At 36.3% G+C, this 22,209-nt stretch overlaps 1 protein-coding gene across 8 annotated transcripts in view; it reads right to left on the bottom strand.

Annotated features, from left to right (window-relative positions):
• EHBP1 (EH domain binding protein 1) overlaps positions 1 to 22,209 on the bottom strand; it is a 295,160-nt gene that overhangs the window by 244,463 nt on the left and 28,488 nt on the right. For all 8 annotated transcript variants that reach the window (XM_083369525.1, XM_083369529.1, XM_083369527.1 and 5 more), the window contains exon 3: positions 2,366 to 2,423. In XM_083369525.1, the coding sequence (XP_083225651.1) occupies positions 2,366 to 2,423 (58 nt within the window). The remainder of the gene's footprint in view (positions 1 to 2,365; positions 2,424 to 22,209) is intronic.

The following is a 22,209-nucleotide window of genomic DNA, read 5'->3' as shown; positions in this document are numbered from 1 at the left end:
TTTCCTTGTATGTCTTTGAAGAAGCAAAGGAAAGCAGAATTCTTTCATACGAGTAGAAGTGGGCATATACAGCATTGGGGTAGATTCCTATTAACATAACATAGTATCTGCTTTGGATAGGAAGAATGTGCAGAGAGTGGTGACAACGGTGGAAAGTATTATTGGAAGTTCATTTCCTTCTATCCAAGACACGGCATATAGGCACTGTTGGACCAGAGTCAGCAGCATTGTCTGGGACACTACACATCCTCTCCATGATCAGTTTTCATTTGTTACCTTCTGGGAGGAGGCTTTGTGGTATCCAAAGCAGAACACCTAGATTCTGTAATAGCTTTGTTCCATATACGGTAGTATCAATCTTGTTAACTCTCAAAATTCTTTTTTACGCTATGTATACACAATTGACTGTGATTAATATTAATTTTGGTGCAATTTTTGTGTACGTCAGCATTTTCAGTGCTACCACTGTTATTATATTATTGTTATTCGTAGGATGATGACATTGGTGGGTGGTGTTGCTTCTTTTGAGAGAGGGGCACTGGAATTTCATTTTAATGTGTGCCGTTGTGTATACAGGTAAATGACAATACAGCTTATCTTATCTTGCACATTTCAGATTTATGCCTTGCATTCCTATTATGGGGCTGCTTTGTGCACATAACTCCGTCCTTTTTGCTTAATGTTAAAGAAGCATTTTAATTACCAAAATTATTTTAACCCTTTCTATATTTATGAGAATGCATGAGAGGATAACTGAATAGACACAGATTGGCCCATTTTGACTCCTTCGGGACTGAATCAAATAGTAACACCTGGTCTAGTGGTTAAAGCATTAGGCTAGAAAGCAGGTGACTGAGTCTTGCCTTAGGCATGAAAACCAGCTGGGTGACTTTGGGTCAGCTACTCTCTTTCAGCCCAATTCAAGGCACAGGGTTATCGTTATTAGAAAATAGGAGGAGGAAGTTATGTTTGCCACTGTGAGGTATTTATAAAAATAATAAAAGGTGGAATATAAATAAATAACAAATAATGAACCATTTGCTATTTATTCATGTCAGCAAATTGTCCCTAACCAGACCTACAATGTCTTCTGGTGGAATTGGAAAACCATGGTCTTCAGCCCCCTTTTATCCAGATAAAATCAGGAGGAGGGAGATGAAAGTCCAGAGAAAGGACAGGGGTGGGAAAGTGGAAAAGCTGAAAGGGACAATTGGAATTGAGGAGGTAATCTGTGATGAAGCAGATAAACAAAAAAAGAAAAAATAGGGCAGTCCTCATTCTAGCTCTGTCCACCAGCAGCCCTGATTATTATAGCCAAGAGAATATAAATTCCTCCATATCCCAGTCCGAGTATTCGGTAAGAACCACAAAAACAGCATTTCAATTATCATTTAGCAATGATAGATTCAGCACTATCCACAATAGAGGAATGGTTGGTGACAATAAAATTTGCTGAGACAGCTAAAATGACATCTTTGATTAGAGAAGACTGTCTATATTTATTGTTGATTGGAAATCTCTTATGGACATTTTGCATAAAACAGAAAAAATAAATTTATGGTTTATGGTTTTGATGATTAGGTAGGATAGACTGTAGAAAGATGAGAGATATCTTGTGATCATAGTGTCAGAATTAAATTTATAGTTGCACTTCTAACTGGCCTAAAGAAAATTGGAAGTTACTTCTTTGTGTGTTTTTTCTTTTCTTTCTTGCACATTTAGCTTATATCATTACATAGTGAACTACATCCACAGTAAACTAAAGATGTTCTGGATGAAAGTGAGAAATAATTTATTTTTAAAGTGATCTGCAGTTATCCTTGTAGTACTTTTTATGCTGAGCATTACAGCATATATTTAAATTATTGTTTAATTTAATACATATAAATTATTGTTACTCTCTTTTATATAAAGCTCCAGAAGAAAAATGTTGTTTCAGCTGGATTGTGCTGGTTAATATTGTTACAAGTAGTACTATTATTGATAGTAAAACCCTGGGGCATAAAAATGGGGAAAAAGTAAAAACAATAGTAGTTAGATAGATAAGTTAATAAATTAGAATGTATATTACAATTGAATACCATAGGAATCGCTTTCAAGGAAAAGAATCATTTATTTATTTTTTTATACAATGCAAAGATTTGTATAACATAAACTACCATAATAATAAATACTGAGGTTATTATTAAGATTGAAAAACATACAAAATCAGTCATAGCAGCAGAGTTTATTAGCAATAGCAGTAATATATTAGAAACAAATTCCTTTAAAAATTTTAGTTCTCTCAACCTTGTCTTGAACCAGGACAATTATCATATGAGAGATTTCATATTATAGCCCCTAATTAATGGGAAATAAGACTAACCTTAGAAGATTTCCTTCGGCTTCTTCTTGTCCAAACCACTACCAATTTATCTGGTTGCCTATTGGGAAAAACAAATATATTCACTATCAATTGTTCCTACGGTGATTTTAAAAGCTACTTGAGATTATAACATAACTATAACCTTGAAAATTACACTGTCTCTTCCCATTCCTGTATACTATAAAAAAGCTAAAATATAATTAGCTACCAACATGAACCATTTTTGTATATGGTACCACTAACCAATACTTTTTCAAATCAAGAAGAATGAAAATTTTCTTTTCAAAAATAATTTGATGTATTATATAAATATATAGAAAGCAAAGTAATTTTTAATTATTTCTATGAGTGCCTTAATGTATATAACACACACAAATATATGAAGTATTCTACCTTGTTCTTTGGAAAATGCAACTTTGAGGGAAACAATGTGGGAGAAAATATGAGATGCTATCTACCTATCTTCTCTTCCTATAATACAGGTTGACTTGGGGTGCATGCTTTGGGCCGTGCTGTTGGAGCTTCTGGGATGTAGCTGCTTTGGGGTGTGCTGTTGGAACTTTATCTATTTATCACATTCTCAAACCGCTCATCTACCTCACAGAGGGAGTCTAGGCAATATATACCTTGTGTATTAACAACCTGCACATTCGATTAGCAAATGCATGGACAAAAGCAGGGAATGATTATGTTCATGTTACATTATTCACTCCTATGAATCCTCAGGTTAAGAAAGTAATTGGCAGGCTCCATTACATTCGTAACTCGAGGACTACCTGTACGGTGGCAATGAATACAGGTAATCCTTGACTTAACAACCATTTGTTTAGTTACCATTCAAAGTTACAACGGCACTGAAAAATGTAACTTAGAATCGCTTTTTAACACTTAGGACCATTTCAGCCCCCATGGCCATATGATCAAATTTTAGATGTTTGGCAACTGGCTCATATTTATGACAGCTGCACTGTCCCGGGTCATATCATCTCTTTTACAACCTTCTGGCAAGCAAAGTCAGAGCGGAAGTCAGATTTACTTAACAACCATGTTAATAACCTAATAACTCCGGTGATCCACTTAAATGTGGCAAGAAAGACTGTAAAACGAGGCAAACTTGTTTAACAACTGTCTCACTTAACAACATAAATTTTGTGCTGAATTGTGGTCCTAAGTTGAGGACTATATGTATACTGTTGGAAGACCTTAGGGACAGATCAGGTGAAAAGCCTATGTGATTACTAAGAGTCAACAATAACTAGATGATACATCATTATGTCTATTGGTTATGTTAAATACATTCTTTCATCTTGGAAAAAAATAGGAAAGTTGAGAATAAGTAATTTGTAATAAGCAAATATCAGCACCAGCATAGATATATTTATGGCCCAAGTAACCAAGGTTAGACAACTTTAGTGAGATGAAAGAACATTTGTTTTTCTCTTATTTTTCTCTTACAGTGTTGAAGAGGATATCATTTTTTTAAATAAATGAGACAAGAAGAGCAATATTTTGCTGCAATATTGCTATCTTGTGATACAAAGTATAGTACGGCTTTCCTATTACTCTTTATTATAAGCAAATGACAGCAATCATTAAACCAAAGCAAACGTGTTGCCTTGTACTGCGAGATGACAGCATATAAATTTGATAATTAGAATCATTAAATTTCAACACCCACATTGAACTACATTTTTGTAAAATTAAAAACATAATAAAATTTCTTTCAATTCAGAATAATTGACACTTTATTACTATTGCTACCCCTGGCCTTTTCATCCTGTTTAACATTACAGATGATTCAGAAAAGAAATAAAAAAAGAAATTGTCTGCATGTTCACTCTTGCACCTAATTCAATTTTTAATGTGTTTGATTTGGGTTGAATTAATTACTGAATTCTGCTAAATTGCTCTTTTGAAGCAAGAACAAAAATATATATAATTAACAAGTGAAGTACCAATGTTAGTACAATAATAAACAGACGCACCTATTGAAGGATAAAAATAATTATGCAAAGAACAAATTCAGAAATCTTTGAAGGTAAAACTTACGCCACTACTTCATTGCTTTTTTTTGTTAGTATCATATGCTGAATTTTCACAATTTTTAACTATATTTCTAGTTTTGTGACTAATTCAGCTCACGGTCATTTGGAAATGCACAGTAATAAACAATAATAAAAATTAATTTTCCAACCAATGTGAGCTTTTACTACCAAAATTTTGTGCCTGACAACAAAGCACCGCAGAGTGAGTGCTAGCATAGCTGTACAAGATAACTTTATCTGAATGATACAACAGCAACCAGCAATCTTCCCAGCATCTCCATCTGTCTTGTGTTCACTTAGCAACCATTTTGCTTAATGACTAAGTCATTGGAGTAGAATGCAGTCACTAAATAAGGAGTGGCTGTAAGCTTAGATTTATTTTTAAATGACTTTTAACATCCTCCCTCTGAAAACTTAATATTGCTAAATTCTGGTCAACAATTTAGGTTATAACAGTTTTTTAAAGAAAGTAACAGCCCATCATATTTTACTAGAAGTTATAATTGCTGTTTCATTCATAAAAATCAATGCAGGAAATCAGAACCATTAAGTGTATTTAGCCATTTCAGTTTAGTACACTTGCCTTTTGTTACACATTTTTCTTTATGTTACTTCTTTGCTGCTGTGTTTGACCTAATAATGAGGAAGCGCTTATTTAACATTGTTTCCTGTTTCTTCCAGACCAAGAAGATACAGTTGGGAATATGCCAGTTTTTAAAACTAAAAATATCATGGATTGCTTTAGAAAGTGCATCCATGTTAGCAGCTTCTCACGTTTTCTCTGTTCCTGAGTGAAATCTGTCTAGAGAACACAAAAGGAATTTATTTGTACATGCTAAATGTTAGCCTAGACTTAGACTTTGCTCAGCTACCTAGTCATTAATTTACTTGATACAAATATTTGTTTGTTGCAGGTAGGAATATCTGCAGATCGTATTTTATATGCAGATCAAGCTGGTAAGCTTTCAGAGAGGAAGGTAATTAGTTTTGCATTGCCCTGTATGTTTTATTTTGCTTAAGCAGACATTAGCTTAAAAGTGTATTAAAATGTTTATTTCATGACATTCTGTGTACATACATTTTTTTTTTTACAAAAGTTCCACCCGGGTCCAAGCATCAAGCTCAGCCCTGACTGATTTCACAGGATGGTATTCTAAAAGATAAGCAGTGGATCCTCAACTCTGAAATGAAAGATCTGCGCACCGTAAAACAAGAGGATAATGTTCTTAGCTCTGAAAACAGCAGAGGTGTGATTATTGTCATTATTAGCTAAAAGCAAAGCTGTGCTTGAAAATTTGGAGGCCCTAGTTGTGACCACCCTATAGTTGATGGTTCCAGTCACTAATAGTTGAAAATATACCTTGAGATGATTTACTTGATACTAGAGTCATTAATTCTCCAGGTGTGGTAATGGGCCACAAAACTTTTAGGAAAGTTAACTACTTAAGTTTCATAATAATGAGGACGATAACTACCTATTCCTTATTGCAGCATTCGGAAATCAGGGCAATGTGATGCAAATTTTTCAGAACTGTGCTGCAAGTGCCCCACTGTGTATGAAATGCCTTGTTGAAATTAAAACCTGGCCTAATTCCTCTAGTGACTCACACATGACCTTGCCGTTTGAAATATTGTCTTAAAACTATATTGTTTCAGAACACACAACCCTCTATGGTCCTGCAGGACAGTTCTGTGCCCTCACGGAAGACTAACATCCCCAGATTTCCACAGGAGCATAAACCCACTATCTTATCCTACTGATATCCAAGAAGATCTTAATAAGGCTTCACCCATCTGTACAGCAGGTCTGCTTTTGAGGCCTGAGAGGAAAATTTTCCACCCTCTTATACAACATTTACTCCTACTTGTCATAATGCTTTGTCATTCTCAAAGTTAAAAGGCAGGCTTAGCAACAACCCTTCACAGGGGAATCTCGGTTCCTTTTTGCAGGAAGGAATAAGAAATATTCTTTCATATGCTTGACACATTAACCTAAAAACACTTCTCTTAACTCATTTTCATTCCAGCTTAGGGAACAGCACTCAAATTTAGTTGATAAGTTTCTGGTTCGTTCTAGAAGAATTGCCATTTTTTTTTAGTAATTACAATCTTTATATGGAAAACTGGGACCGTTTTTACTTTTATCTGTATGGTTATAACTGTTTCTTGATATTTCATTGTTAATTTATTCAACTAAAATGCTGTCCAACTCCAATCGACACTGAGTGGTTCACAGCATAAAAAACAAAACAAAAAAGCAAAATGCAAGCAAAAAAATAAAATACACAAAAATAAACAACATGGCAAATCTGGTCAACCGCATACATTTGATGGACCCCAAAAGGGGCCACAGCTAGACTAACCAAAAGCCTGGAAAATATTTATAACCAATTTCATGGTTTCATTGCGATATGCTTCTTTTTAGTTGCCCCTTCAGGCTTCTATATTTTGGTTACTCAACATTATTAGTAAAACTGATATAAATTATGCAGAATAAGAACACCCATACAGATCTGATCACTTGGCATAATTTTGTATAGGTGGCAGAGTTTGAGTTGCCTAGATTCAATTTTTGTTCTATTCCTTTCCTCTTTTTTTAAGGCCAATTACATTTATTGTCTCCATCTGTTAGAATAACTAGGTATTGTATATCAAATTCCTCACCCAGAGAGACAAAGGACTAGATCAGCAAGCAAAATCCCAAATAGCCAGATATAAACAATATTGCAGAGCCCAAATTAGACAATAGAGAAGTTCGAGTGAACATCCCTATATTTGTTCTGTAAAGAGTCACCTACAGTTCACATATTCTAGCTAAATTGTTTTGATGTGTGTTGTCCCAAGATATTTTGAACAATGATATTTTGATACTTATTGTATTTTGGCCTTGACCACTGAATTGTCCAACTGCTCTGATCCTGTTGCCAAAATTGCCAGTTTGCTGACAGAACGGAAGAGTGAAAGTCCAAGAATAGATCTAAGTTTTATAGTGTTGTAAAACAAAATGCTGCAATGTGACGTGTTTCCATTCAAGACTATAGTCAGAAACATAAGTCTTCTTCCACTAATTTCCATTTCGACTCCATCCTGTTTTTATTCTATCTTAATAGGTCCTCAAATTCTGGTAGCTACAGTATACCCATCCTGTTCCAAGTAGTTTTGATATATGGGGGATTCACATTATTTTTTTTCCCTTTTGGGATATTTTTGTTTTGAAAAACAAAATAGGCTTGTTGCAATTCCCAACATTTCCCCTTTCATTTCTCAGTAGCCACTGTTTGCTCCATGTTTCCTGGCATTTACCATCTGAGTTTATATGAAAGATAGTGATTATTAGACTTCAGAAATCTCCCTACCCATTCAACAATGAACAATATTGCACCCTAAATCAATCTTTCCAAAAAGCTCTTTCTTGTTCACTTTAATAAAACCTTGATGGGAGGAAAAAAGTACAAACTATTTGGCCTGATTAAGGAATATGTATTGATTCAACTAAAAGCTATTCTTTCCAAAAACTTGTATTTTTAAAAAAACTGTCAGAACATATTTTGCTGTTGTTGTTGTGTCTTACCCAGGACTTCTTTAAGTGCAAGGTTAGAAAGACATCATAAATGATTTGACCTTTAGATGCACTGTTTATATAATAAAATACACAAGCACAAATCAGATAGCACAGACAGCAGAACTCTGTCTTTATCACAAAGTCTCTTTGCCAAGGTCATGTTTTTGCTTTCTGTCAGGCAAATCTCTTGCTTCATCTTGTTTAATTTAAAATGAAGTCAGACAGCCGCAACCAGTGGCCTCCTACACTGGCATGCCACTTATTGGATTTACTTTTAAGAATGGGGCACTTAGTAGGCAGTGCCCCGTTCTTAAAGAAAATTCAACAAAAAGGCACTTTGTACAATATGTTGAATCAAGTACGCCAAAAAGGCAGCAAGAAAAAGGTGTACAACTGATATTCCGTGGGATTAGATCTAGAATAAAGCAATTCTTAACATAAAACCCAACAATGTCTTCCATTAGGACTCTACTAGACAAAATGTTACAGCTCAGGTGAGGATACTGGAGTTCAGCTTTTCATAGTTGGTTATCTTGTATTTGAACTGAACCTTAATGTAGCCATATAAATATATGTTATTATAATGAGCATTAGAGGCAGGTTGGAACCTTATCAGAACCTTGGAGAGTTCACTCTCAATGTACGTTGTTCCAGAATATACCAAAATGTATTCAACTGCCAAAGAAAGAACACATGACTCCTTAGCTCAATTACTGTTTGCTGCAGAATCTGGACTTAAGGAACCCGTGACCCTTTCTGAAGCCTAGACTCCTACATCACAGTTGGATAGCTAATACCGGTAGTAAGGCAACGGGTTGGGAAGGCACAAAAAGAGTGTGGAGGATTTCTTCTGGATTCAATATCTCGCACTTTATTGCTCTTGAGCCCTTTTCCAAACCTTTCTGGGCTCCTGATCCACAGGGACAACACAACTAAAATGAGAAATGTCTGAAAAAACACAATTGTTGTACTACTGTATTTTGAAAACCAATTTGACTTAATACAAAGACATTTTGACAACTTTGCAATGATCGATATAGGTAGACCTCAACTTATGACTTTAACTGAGCATGGCAATTATGGTTGTAAGTCATGATGGCTACCACATGACCAGACTTGTTTTCATGACTTTCGCAGTGTTGTTAAGCTTATGGGGCAGTTACAATGCCGTGGTGAATCAGCAAATGTTTCAGCAATAGCACTCAGCAATAGCACTTTGATTTATATACTGCTTCTCAGTGCTTTACAGCCCTCTCTAAGCAGTTTAAGAGTCAGCATATTGCCCCCAATCTGGGTCCTCATTTTACCGACCTCAGAGGGATGGAAGACTGAGTCAACCTTGAGCAGGTGAGAATTGAGGGAACTGAATTCCTGGAATTCAGCGTTAGCATGCAATACTAGATTCTAACCACTATGCCACCACGGCTCTTTTATTTGCTATTTTTCTGGTCTTTCTTAGTTGTCTTGGTGGACTTGTGATCTTCCCTACCTCCTCTGTGATCTTATTAAATCTATTCAATGTTTTTTCCTAAAAGAAGTTATTTCCACTACCAATACAAAATATCAATGCCAAACCAGAATATCTGAAATATTTCATAAAGCCATCCAAAATCTTCCCTCTGCTTTTGTGATTTGGTCTTGCCTATAGTGGAGTCTTGCTTATGTAAGACTTTCAGCCTTTCATTTGTAAGGCACTAATGCCTATTATTTAGACCAGTGCTTGTGATATATGGGGCTTAGCGATCCACAAGGGTACTGCAGATGGTGTGCAGTGTGTAGGCACCAAAATAAAATTAATTTTCTTTAAATTATTTGAATGTGCATTCAGATAACTAGTCAATATATTGTGGTTGTTGACTTCTTTCTTGCTTGTTCAAAAGATGTGTTTTTAATTAATTAAAACTTCCTGCTGTGATTGGCTTACCAAGAGAAGGTAGTATTACAGCTGAAGTGGCTTTGAAGAGCATGGAATAAGAACTGGCAGCCATGAAGTTGGAACTTCAGGTGCTATAAAGGCAGAGAGAAGGCAGGGAATAAAAAGGGGAAGGTGAACTAGACTCTGTCCAGTGCACAAGAATAATGACAATATCAAATCATTTGAAGCAAAGAAATTCCCTGGAAAAGTTCATGGCCTAACATCTATATTAAGCTTAACCTAGGCTTAACATATGTAAACAACTAGACTTTATCTGACATCCCAGTAAAGCAGTTGTAGGCTTGAGAAGATTCACTGGGTTCATATGAAACAATAGTTAGCTGAATAAGTCACAGCAATTGTGTTCACAATTCACACTAAGCTATATCAGCTTGGTTTTTTTCAGCTGAGCATTATGTGCATCTAGTTACTGACTACACCAAGGCTTTGCAGTAGGATTGAAAACTGAATGTAAATTTGAATAAGTTATATACTTAGCTCTTGTCCAGCACAATAAACTGTTATCAATTCTCATTTATTCAAGTGATGTAAGCTACACTGTGAGAACATATGATTGAGAGATAATCATTTTACCTTCAAATGTGCTGGAAAGGCAATACCAAAAATTCCCACTTTTGATTGTTCACTGACATCCATATTGAAAAAACTATTGCAAGTCAATTTGTTTAGTAAAAAACAAAATACCTAGACCATTTGAAGAGAAACCAGAGCATATGGCAGATGATATGCTACTTATACATGCAGGTTCTTTTTACATACCAACATATCAAGACTAGCCAAAGTAGCTACTATCTACTCCTATTCTTTAGAGCAATTTTATATCACCCAAATCCACTAATTATTTAATCCACACAAAAAGAAAGAGAGAGAGAGAGAGAGAGAGAGAGAGAAAGAAAGAAAGAAAGAAAGAAAGAAAGAAAGAAAGAAAGAAAGAAAGAAAGAAAGAAAGAAAGAGAACTATATATATTTTAACCAGTGTGATAACAATAGCAGAAAAATTCTTCCTAGTTATAGCTTGTAGAGAGACAGGGGGAGACAAATATTTCAATGTTGTAATCATACACAGAATTCTGAACTCCAGGGAGAAATTGAATTACTCATCAGTCTGAAATATGAGAGAGATTCTTAGCATCCAGACAAAATATGCATATCTTGAAGCAAAATCTCCTTCTTGCTAAAAGTCCTTATGACACACAGCAGTTTCTACATCACTTGTAGATTTCCTAAGAATTTCACCATATTTTTTTAAGAAAACCCTTTAATGATCAACCACAGGGTATCTGCTTTTAATCAATGGGTCAGTCTTGTCTTGTCTTGTCTTATCTGATAGAGCAATCTTTGAAATATCCACCCTGTATGGAAATACTCATAGCACAGCATTTGAAAACAGGCAGAAGGTCCATAAAATGTCATAGTGTACAAACACACATACACAGGAAAAGGTTTTGGATTTTTCTCTGTATTCAGAAATAATTGTACTGCTCCTATTTTCTTTCTTGGTTTATATTTGTGATCAGAGTTTGGGGGCAGGTGGTACAAATAGTTAATATTGTTCTAAGCATCTAAACATTCTGTCTCACGCAGAGATTACAGCCATACATACATACATTTATTTATTTACACACTGAATGTGATGCAATAAAATTTGATGAACAAATATTAAAAACTACAAAATCTTGTGAATTTAGGTTTACAAAAGACCAGTAGATAGACTATATTAACAACTTTGATTTTAGACAAAAGGAAATTTAAACAAAGATTTCTCCTTGTCCACTTTTGTAACTGCTGTAGAGGATCCTCCCAACAGCAGTACTGGAAAAAGAAGACATCACACACCGCAGAACAATAGTTTTATTTCAACAATTGATTGTTTGTCCAACATACTGAATCCAAAGCAAACAAATAGATTCAGCCTGATATTGAATCCAACATCTTTCTTTGCATGCATTTCCGTGTTGACATCACAAGTTAACCAGACACACTGAAATAAGCGCAGGGAAAGTTTACTCTCTGGTCCAGACCTTTTATGGTATAACACTATATACGTACATGCACACACTACAGTTAACTAAATATAATATGTGTGCACACAGGAGAGAAGCCTTAATTTTGCTTTGTTATTACTCCATTTAACCATTTCCCAACTTTATTTTCAGGACAAATCCAGGCTATATCTTTCAGTCTGTATCCTCACTTCACATTAGACCTGCTCAGTGGGTTAGGACGCTAAGCTTGTTGACCAGATGGTCGGCAGTTTGGCGGGTCAAATCCCGAGCGCCGCGTAGCAGAGTGAGCGCCTGTTACTCGTCCCAGCTTCTGCCAACCTAGCAGTTTGAAAGCACGTAAAAATGCAAGTAGAAAAATAGGGACCACTCTGGTGGGAAGGTAACAGCGCTCTGTGCGCATTTGGCATCTAGTCATGCCGGCCACATGACCACGGAGACGTCTTCGGACAAGCACTGGTTCTTCGGCTTTGAAACGGAGATGAGCACCGGCCCCTAGAGTCGGAAACCACTAGCACGCATGTGCGGGGGAACCTTTACCTTTACCTTATAAAATAGTGGCAATGTCTTTGTTCTTTCCGCTTTCATATATGAAATAGATGTGAAATTGCTTTTGCTATTTGTTTTCTCTAAATATTTTTTTGCTTTTCTGCTCTGATTTGCTTTTCAACAGTTACCCATTGTTCCTTAATCCATATAAAATGTTATCAATTTGGTCTTTTCTCGGCACCAGTCTCTCTGCAAAGGTGGCAAACTCCGTTCTTCTCCATTTTTAATTTATTATTTAGAAATAAGCAAACCAATGAACTCACTAAGAACAAACAAGTTAACCAAACCATTTTCCCTTTCTATAACTGAATGATACATTTCTCTGAAATGTAGACAACTATTTTTGCTCAAGTACCGTAGTTCTATTCCCTATTAGAAACCATTTGAATTAATTCCCAAAGAAAGCAGTTGGAATGTTTTGAATATAAAGATGTATTCAAGAACTAAGTAAACTTGAAGACATGGGTGTAAGTCTGAGTCACTAGATAAAATTGCCAAGATGCACTTCTGCCAGACTTAACATCTGCGCTTCAAGAACATGAGCAACGTTTAGTCACATATACCTGGGGAGTGTTTATGATGACAAGATACATATACAAATCTGTTACCTGCCATTCTCCAGCCCCAGCAAACCCCTTCAGAGGAAAACAAAGAGGTTAATAATATATGCAAAAGGGAAAAAAGGAAAATATTTGTGACCCTTGTAATAAAGTAAACAATAATTCTGTAAAAAAGAACAGAGTTATTTTGATTTAAAGAGAAACAATTCCAGTTGTACGCTGTCTGTTCGCAAAGTATGTTGTCAAATAAAAGTAATCGTTAAATAAAAAGCTATAATTGTCATAATTAACTGCTCCTTTAAGAGATGACCTAAGATAATATACTATTAGAAAAAAGAGAAAAGAATAGAAAACTAGAATTCTTATATGAAGGTTAACATTTTGAGATAATAATGATGATGATGTTGATGATGGTAATAATAATGACAATGATGTTAACAATAATAATAGAGTTAAAAGGGACCTTGGAGGTCATCAAGTCCAACCCCTTGCTCAGGCAGGAAACCCTATACCATTTCAGACAAATGGCTGCCTACTCTCTTCTTAAAAACTTTCAGTGTTGGAGCAGTCACAGCTTCTGGAGGCAAGTTGTTCTACTGGTTAATTGTTCTTACTGTCAGGAAATGTCTCCTTAGTTCTAGGTAGTGGCAGCAAGATCTCAAAGTACATTTATTTATCTGCCCAATAAATATAAAATAAACTGTGACATTTCTTACCCTAATCCTTGTTTATCAACATAATTGGCCGACTGAGTAAAGAAGAGATTAGTCCCATGAAGGAAGGCCATGATGCACTTAGACAAGATAATGAAGGATGAAGATATTTCTATGACAACAAAGATCAGAAAAGTTAAAACAATAGTCTTTACAGTGGTTGTGAAAGCTGGACATTTGGAAAGAGCACCAGAAAAAAGGCAAATGCCTTCAGATTACTGATTAATATATGCTTATTCAGAATGCTGTGGGCTACAAGGTGAATCAATCAATCCTAGACCAAATAAAAACTGATTGTTCCCTTGAACCATGAACAGCAAGTAAAAACTGAAATAGTTTGGGCATGAGATGGAATGAGATAAGAGGATAGAATAGCATTTTTTAAACTCTTTTATCCTCAGGACCCCTTGGACGACCCCCAAAGAGCTGCTTTTGTTTGCACAGATTACATTTATCAAATGTACTGCAATAAAAATTGACGCATAAGCTGCTGCTGCTACTACTTCATATAATTATTTGATGGGATTTTAATATTGTATTATTTTTTAACATAGGCTGGAAAATAATTTTGATTTCACAGACCCGAGAGGATTTTTGAGGATTCCTAGGGGTCCTAGAACCACACTTTTAAGAAAAACTGAATTTGAAAAATTAACTATGTTTGGCAAGATTAATGGAAATAGAAGAAAAGGAAAACAGACACAACAGATGGCCTATATCAATAGTACCCCAGGATTGACTCTGGAAGAACTACTTCCAAATTATCACTAGCACTGCTTTTTTTCTTTTAAAAAAAAAGGTGCCGCAACTCTCATCTTGGCTGGTGCAGGAGGCGGGAGGGCAGCGCTGCTGCGGTCACGGGTGCGAGGGGTGTTAGTGGCGGGCTGCCCCCGCAGGGCCAGAGCCGGCGCAGCTGGTGCTGTGGGAGCAGTGGGGCCTGCTCTATATGGCGGGGCTGCGCAGTGCAGGCGGTGGAGGCGGTGTGGGCCAGGCGATCCAGCACCAGGTAGGCCACCAGCCTGGCTGACATGGGTGAGCACAAGAAAAGAGTGCACATGGACTCCACAGAACCCACCTCCCACTACTTGTCCTCTCTTACTTACCTAGTTGAGATGGTGTAGTTGGACAGCAGGGAGGGATGCAAAGTTCCTCCCAACTCACCTTCACTGCAGACAACTTGCCAGTGCCACATTTGCCGGCCAGGTCTTTTGGCACACTCAGCAGCAATTCCTATTGGCTTTCGAAAGCCAATAGGCTTTCGAAAGCCAATAGAGGGAGTAGCATAGCTTTTGCAAAAGCTTTTTGTGTGTGTGTGTGTAAAAAAGGGTGCCGGAACGCCATTCTAAGCATTCTATGAGAAAAAAGCCCTGCTTTTATGTTTTAATCTTATGATTTTAAAAATATTGTAAGCTGCCCCAAACCTCGCCATGTGGATTGCATACAAATATTATATAATCGGTAAATAAAGGTAGAACATATGTTAAATATACATCAAATAATAATATGCTTCCCTACAAAGTCAATTCTTGCTCAATGACAGACCAAGCAGTTAACTCGGAAAGGCAAGAGGAAAATCTAGAAGAGGTCTGTGCAACTTGTAGAAGGGAAAGGCCCACGCTGATAAATTAAAAATCTTTGTGGTGTGCAAAGGAATGCTGGTGGGCTAATCAATGATTTGGTGACTAGAGGAGCATCTACAGTGTTGGAGTTTGTGGTCATGGTAAGCCATGGAGGCACTAGGCAACATGACTTTCAGGGCAGTGGTGGTGATTTTATTACTTTTTTTTAAAAAAAGTCTGTGCTCTGTCTAAGGGTGCTTGGTAGGCTGCATGTACAGGCCTGGTCTAGAATTTATTTTGGAGCATTCAACTATCTAGAGCAGGCATGTCAAATTCATTTTGTTTGAGGTAACTTCTTATAAAAGAATTGCCATTAATTTGTTTTAATAAAATAATTTAAATCAATTTTTCACTTGATTTCAAATTAAATGTATTATATTGGTTGACAATGAGATTTTTTTAGTACAATTGCCAGATGCAATAAACTGGTTTTAGGTATATGTGTGCACTAATTATTTCAACACCAATACATTTTAACAACATATTCTATTTGTAAATGAATGTAAATGCAAATTATACAATTTTTTGTGCAAAAATAAAACAAAATAACAGATTTAAGAGCTGTTATCATTAGTTATCCTTAGATAAAAAATAATTCCATCATCCAAAACTTTGTTATACTGTATTTAATGAACAGATGCTTTGGGATTAAAAAAAAAGACTGACTACATTTGATTGTGTATCACCATGGCATTAAAACAAAATTCAAACAGTGTATGAAAAATAAAGGTTGCTTAAACGTCTGCTGGCTATATCTATACATTTTCCTTGGTAGCACTCTATTGCCTTCTTTTTAGCCTTTTTTTCAACTTCCCAGCTTAAAAAAGGCAAGGCACCGGGAGCTGAAAGTTACAGGCTGTTTAAGCAGGTTGCTAAGCAACCTGTTCATACTCAGCCCTTCTTACCCTCCCACTTTTAAATTAGCCTGTAGGGATTGCATTTCCTTTGATTTGAGCCATCTGAAGGTTTGTCGCTGCAATGCATTCTGCTGCTCTGCAACCTGGCTGCCTGAGGAGAATTTGGCTCTCCAGAACAGTTTCCTTCAGGTGTGTGTGTGTGTGTGTGTGTGTGTGTGTGTGTGTGTGCAAAAAAAAAGGTGCCGGAACACCGTTCTGAGCGTTCTATGGGAAAAAAAGCCCTGGATATATCACATATAATTGAAGATTGTAATTATTTGTGTGTGCACATTCAGCAAGTGTGATGTATTTGTGCTGGCATTTCAAGGCCTCTTTCCAACCACATCCAGAAAAATTTATAACAAACATTGGAATTCTTAAGGCCATGTTTGGTATTTCCCAGCAATCTGTTACTGGAAGGAAAAAACAATCCCTGCTGCGTTACTGATCCCAGAGAAGCATTTGCATGTATGCAGGTAATCCTTAGGGTGCCATAGTTATGTATGAGAAATATTGGTTGCAAAGTTGGCATTTCTGGATATAATACAGATATTTTGGACTTATTTTTGTTTCTTTGCATGTTTGATATTTTAAAAAAGGCATATGCAACTGACTATGCTTATGCACATATGTAACATCTTTTGCTAGGATACATGACCACTGCTTTTCCAGAATGTGAAAAGTGAAAGATTGTGACTAAACAAAATGTTAATGTACAGATAATACCACCAGAAATTATTTTAGCCTTTTTAATAAATGTTGTTATTGATGTTAAGCTCACCATGGAAAACATCATATATTATTATGTATACACTAGGTTAATTATTTAAAGACTGAAGTGCAGCATAACTAGATTCTAAATAATCTATTTTTCAAAACACACAACAGTCCAAACAGTAAAAGTAAAGTCCAAATTAAGAATATTTCATTCTTAAGAATTGTTTAATTTAAAGTGGTTTAGTTGTAATAGATGGTTAGATTCAAAATAGTTTTCAAGAGTATATACAAAAGATACTATATTTTTTCTAGCATCAGCTAAATTAGACATATTACATTGAGAAAAATGTTTCTCATTTCTTTCCTCTTACCTTTATTGATTTCATTGCAAAGATGTTAACATAGGAAATAGATTATTTTGTTATCTAATTTTACCTTCCAAAAGACAAAAGCAGATGAAAAATGTGAGGTTTTTTCCTGTTGGCTTTTTTGAATTAGCTGTTTTAGATTCTAAAAGTTTAGTTCCTAAAGAAGTAACCCTGTAAATAATTTTAATGTACTCCTCTAGTGCAGGCTCTTTTATGACTCAAGGACTTCAACTCCCAGAATTCCTGAGCCAGCATGGCTCAGCTTGGAAACTTCTCCCTTTCCCCTCAGCATGGCTGGCTCAGGATTTCTGGGAATTGAAGTCCACGAGTCATAAAAAAGAGCCAAGATTGCCTGGCCCTGCAATAGGCTTTCAGAGGGAGCTTTTTTTTTTTTTGCAAAAAAAAGGTGCCAGAACGCCGTTCTGAGCGTTCTATGAGGAAAAAAAGCCCTGATCACTAAGAACAATTGGCTAAGAAGTCATCAACTAAAATGCTGAGTCATCTAATATGTGTGTCTACAATATCAGTTCCACCCAATTCACATTCCGTGTTAATGTGGCCATATTAATGCCATCTGTGAATCAAGTAAAATATTCAGAATCTTATGTATAACAATTCTCATAATAGATTTGGCTAATTCATGGTATTTTTCTGATAAGACCCAGTCACTCTCAATAGTCTGCAGATTTCTCAGAATTATATGACCTAGGTGATTTATTGTTCATTTAAAAGAAAAAGTGTGTAATTTATACACAGTCTCTCCTATACCCACAATCTGTTGAAATAATCAGTATACCTTTTATCCAGTATAAAAAATTCTTTCTGAGATGGAGGCCCTCATACTGCAGAAGCAGACTGGGATCACAATTTATCTTCATTTCCAGGTTTGGTGCCGTATAATTTCTCACAGCGTTTGAGCCAGAGGCATCTGCAGGATTATGATGCTTTCATCAAAGTGATGAAATCACTCTAAACCTAATGTCCTTTGCTTGCTTGTGACTAAGGCAATTTATAAACCCAACTACTATGACTACAAACCGCATTTATAGTTCAACAAATTAGGGCAAGAGTCAAGTAGAATCAAGGTGAGCTAAATTGTCCACAATGATTCTAGGCATGAGATAAAGCACTGAGGTTGCTTATAGTAGATCTGTATCTGAATTCTTTCATCAACTGTACCAGGTCTTGTGAGGAAAAGCTGAACTGTTCTACAATCTCTTTAGTGGGAGTAACTATATATTATATAGGATTTCTCCCCCATCTCCAAACTAAAATTTTAAGATAATTCAAGATCAGTAAGATTTAATGTATTCTCTCATGCAATTCCGATGTTTCAGGGAGAACTTTATTATTAGAGTCTGATTTTTATAGCCCAAACAGATAGTTTGTAATCTTTCTCAGTTGACATATTTGAAGTTATGTAGCTCAAATGATTTAATTCTTTTTAGACACAACAGCACTTTAAATTCCAAACTAGAGCAAAAAAAAATAGCAAATCGAAACTTAGCTCTGTTCATGCCTGCAATAAAACAAATCTGCCATTCCATAAATGCATCTGAAAGCACTAACCACCTTATGAAGTGTAGTCAGAGATCTCCTTGCATATATCCTTGCAGTTAGGAAGAAGATATGGTCTTTTGCCCCAACTGTTGGATTCAAGCCTGTTTTCAATGTGGTGAATGAGCCAGGTGAAACCTGTTTATTCTCTCTCTTTTAATGCCCAAGTAATGCTGCTATTGCTTTACTTGTTTAATCACTGATTTTCTTGGTAGCTTGTTTCGTGTTTCATCTTCTGTTTTAAGCACATGTTTCATAGCTGATTTTTATACCTCTTTCCATTCTACTGCTATCACTGTATTTCTTTCTTTTTTAGAAGATTTATATGGCTGTCTATATTGTGAGACACAACTCCTGACTGTAATTTGTTTCAGCTAAAAAGATGAAGTCAAGCTCTCCCAAATTAATAGATTGAAATAATACTGTCCATCCTAAAATCATCATATTTGCTGGGCTAAAACCAATTGACTGATAATAATGAACTGTAATTTAGAACAAAGACCTTTTTATTTCACTTCCTGGCTCTTGCCAAGCAACATTCAAACATATTCAACAGTGGCAGATGCTCCAGGCCAGATTAAACCAAACAAATCCTCAACCACCTTGATTGTAAAATAAAAGGAAGCAACAGTGTATCAAATGAAAAACGTTTTACACCAAGTTTAAATGCAACTGTAAAATCCATGTTGACTAAGATACATACTCCATATTAAAAAAAAGTTCCCAAACCACAGAACAAGAAAGGCTCACACATAAAAGAAACAATGCATTAGACAGATAGTTTCTAAATTTAAACCTGTGGTATGAAGCGTGTATTTTATTCTCACTTCTGAAAATTATTTTACTGACAGCTTATACAAGCATGCATATGAAATTACAACCTATGCACTTGTTCATATCATTCTTTTTTACCTTGTCTTCTACACTTGATTGACTGTGCTGTGTAACACAAAAGAAACAGTCCACGCTGTTCTGAAAAATAATCTAGCGGGTGACATCAGCTGAAATCTAAGAAATTCAGCTCTTTGTTTTAAGTTCCGGTTTCGGGGGGGGGGGGGGAATAGTTAGAAGTAGCCCAGTCAAGGAAGAAGAAAATACATATTCAATAGACTTTCTTTCAGAGAACAGATTAGCATAAGAATCAATTTATGAAAACTTGCTACAGCCAATTCTGGGTAAAAAAAAAAAGCTGTTTTCCCCATATCTAGGTGTCAGATTAGCATTACTATAAAACAAATAGGAAAAAGTGTTGTTAACGTCACAGAAGACCCCTCCCCCCATGGTTTGGGTTCAAGAAGAGCCTGTTGCATCTGTCAGTGCTGGCACTTCTTTGCTGACAAAAATCAAATCGTAGAGAAATAAAACAGGAGACAAGGATGCCGATAAAGGGTAGCTCAGGGTTGTGGATGTTTCATTACCCAAACTAGGTAACATCATCAGTGCTGATAAGGTTACCTAGTCTGGGTATTGAAACATCGGCAAGAAAACAACCAAGCTCAGAGAGAACCTCAAGCAAGGATGCATCTCACACCACACAAATTTGGCTACTCCAAAATACATCTCCACATTTCTTCTATTGAGAGGGCATAGAATGGTATATACCCCGTTATTTTGTGTTTGCATGACAATTGTCATCCTTCTTAATAAGTGAGTTTCAAAGAAATATGAAGACAAAAATGCTCAAATCTCTCCTTTACAGTTCTCAATGGAATAAATAGTTATGGGATCCTGAATCCAGGCCTTTTCCCATTGCGTTGTTCCAACAAAGCGCTGTTCCACCACTGTATGTCTTATTACGAAAGCAGATGTGCATATTAACTTTGTCTCCAAAAAGATAAACAGCATCTCGCCTAGGGTTTGAGTGGCTTTTCCTTCCACAGGCCTGATGAATGGGGTCCCAAGCTTTTGGCAAAGCCATAAAGGACTGAAAGAATGTCCCTACATGGCCATCATCATCATGCCTGAAGTAGCTCCCATAAGGCAAGTGGAAATAATCTCCACAGAGACCAATTTGTTGTCAAGAGATACAGAGTACTGCGCATTTAGAATTAGGAATGGTGCTGTACCTTGGAATAACCTGAGCCTGTATGTGAATTTTGCCACATCCAGAAGGTATTCTCAAGAGGACTTTCTTCTTACTTTACTTTACTTTTGGAGGAGCTCTTTACAGCCTTCGCTGCCTGTCCACCATCTTGGCTCCTCCCCCCTGGTTTACAATCATCAAATTGTCTTCTTCTTACTAATTCTTAAAATCTTAGAGATGTTGTCACCCTTTTTTTCAGGCATGTAGTAAATTTAGCAAATGAGTTTTTTTTTAAAGGGATCCAGATTGAAGGGCAGAGTGTCTAGTTTCAGCACCTAATTTTTTTGGGGGGGAGAGATCAACAAGTCTGCCCCTCGCAGCTTTTTGTTTTGTTTATTGAAGAAATGTGGGTTTCCAGGGGGAGGGAGGGGGTTAAACAAGGGAAAGGTTTTGGGAAACTCATTCCGCAGCTGCTGCCTTTCCATTCAAAGCTGTTTTCCCCAAAGCTCCAAAAGCAGTTGTCATTTCCACAAGGGATTGTTGGAGTGCTGAAATAGCAGCTGCTTCCAGAAGGCATGGAGAGCAGGCCCAAGCATTGTGGGGTCCCAGTGGGACAGGATGGGAGAGAAGAGGTGTGTGTGGGGGCACAGGGGCACTTCAGCCACCATAACTTTGAAAGAGGGTTATATGTAGCTTTTGGGAGGCCTGTTGTAACCTCAAATGGCCATTAAGTGATCAGTTGTATCTTGAGAACTATCTGTAAAAGAAACTGAGTTCTCATACTCTCTGCTGCTTTTCAGGTGACTAAAAGCTTAATATGCACAAACATTGATATGATATTGATAGGGCTTCTCCTAATTCGGAGAATAAATCAATCAATCTCATAGGAAACAAATGAGATCAAACTTTTTTTTTTGAAAAAAATAATAAAATTCTGTATCCTTTTTGCCTGTAAGTAATAGAATGCAGACATTCCATACGAAAGACAATAATTTCAGAACTGTCCAAATCATAGTAATACAACAGATTGCAAAATGCTTAAGAAAGAAGAAAATCCAAAAGAAAATGCAGTATTTTGATCAGAGCACAAGGTGATGCTGATCTGCTTGAAAGAAGAAACCCTCTGCCCAGAGGAGAGCTTTCAAAATTTCACAGACAAGAATATTCTTTAAAAAAAGAATCAACGTTTCACGAACATAGCCTGAAATATGATTTAAGGCTACATGTAGTCACAGTCACTTAGCGACTGCTCAAAGTTCTGAAAGATCTACCTGGGGGGTATTTACAACCTGTAAA

Source organism: Vipera ursinii, assembly GCF_947247035.1.
Source record: "Vipera ursinii genome assembly, chromosome: 1".
Classification (NCBI taxonomy): Eukaryota; Metazoa; Chordata; class Lepidosauria; order Squamata; family Viperidae; genus Vipera; species Vipera ursinii.
The sequence above is the reverse complement of the archived record's forward strand: the minus strand, read 5'-3'. Positions and strand labels throughout refer to the sequence as shown.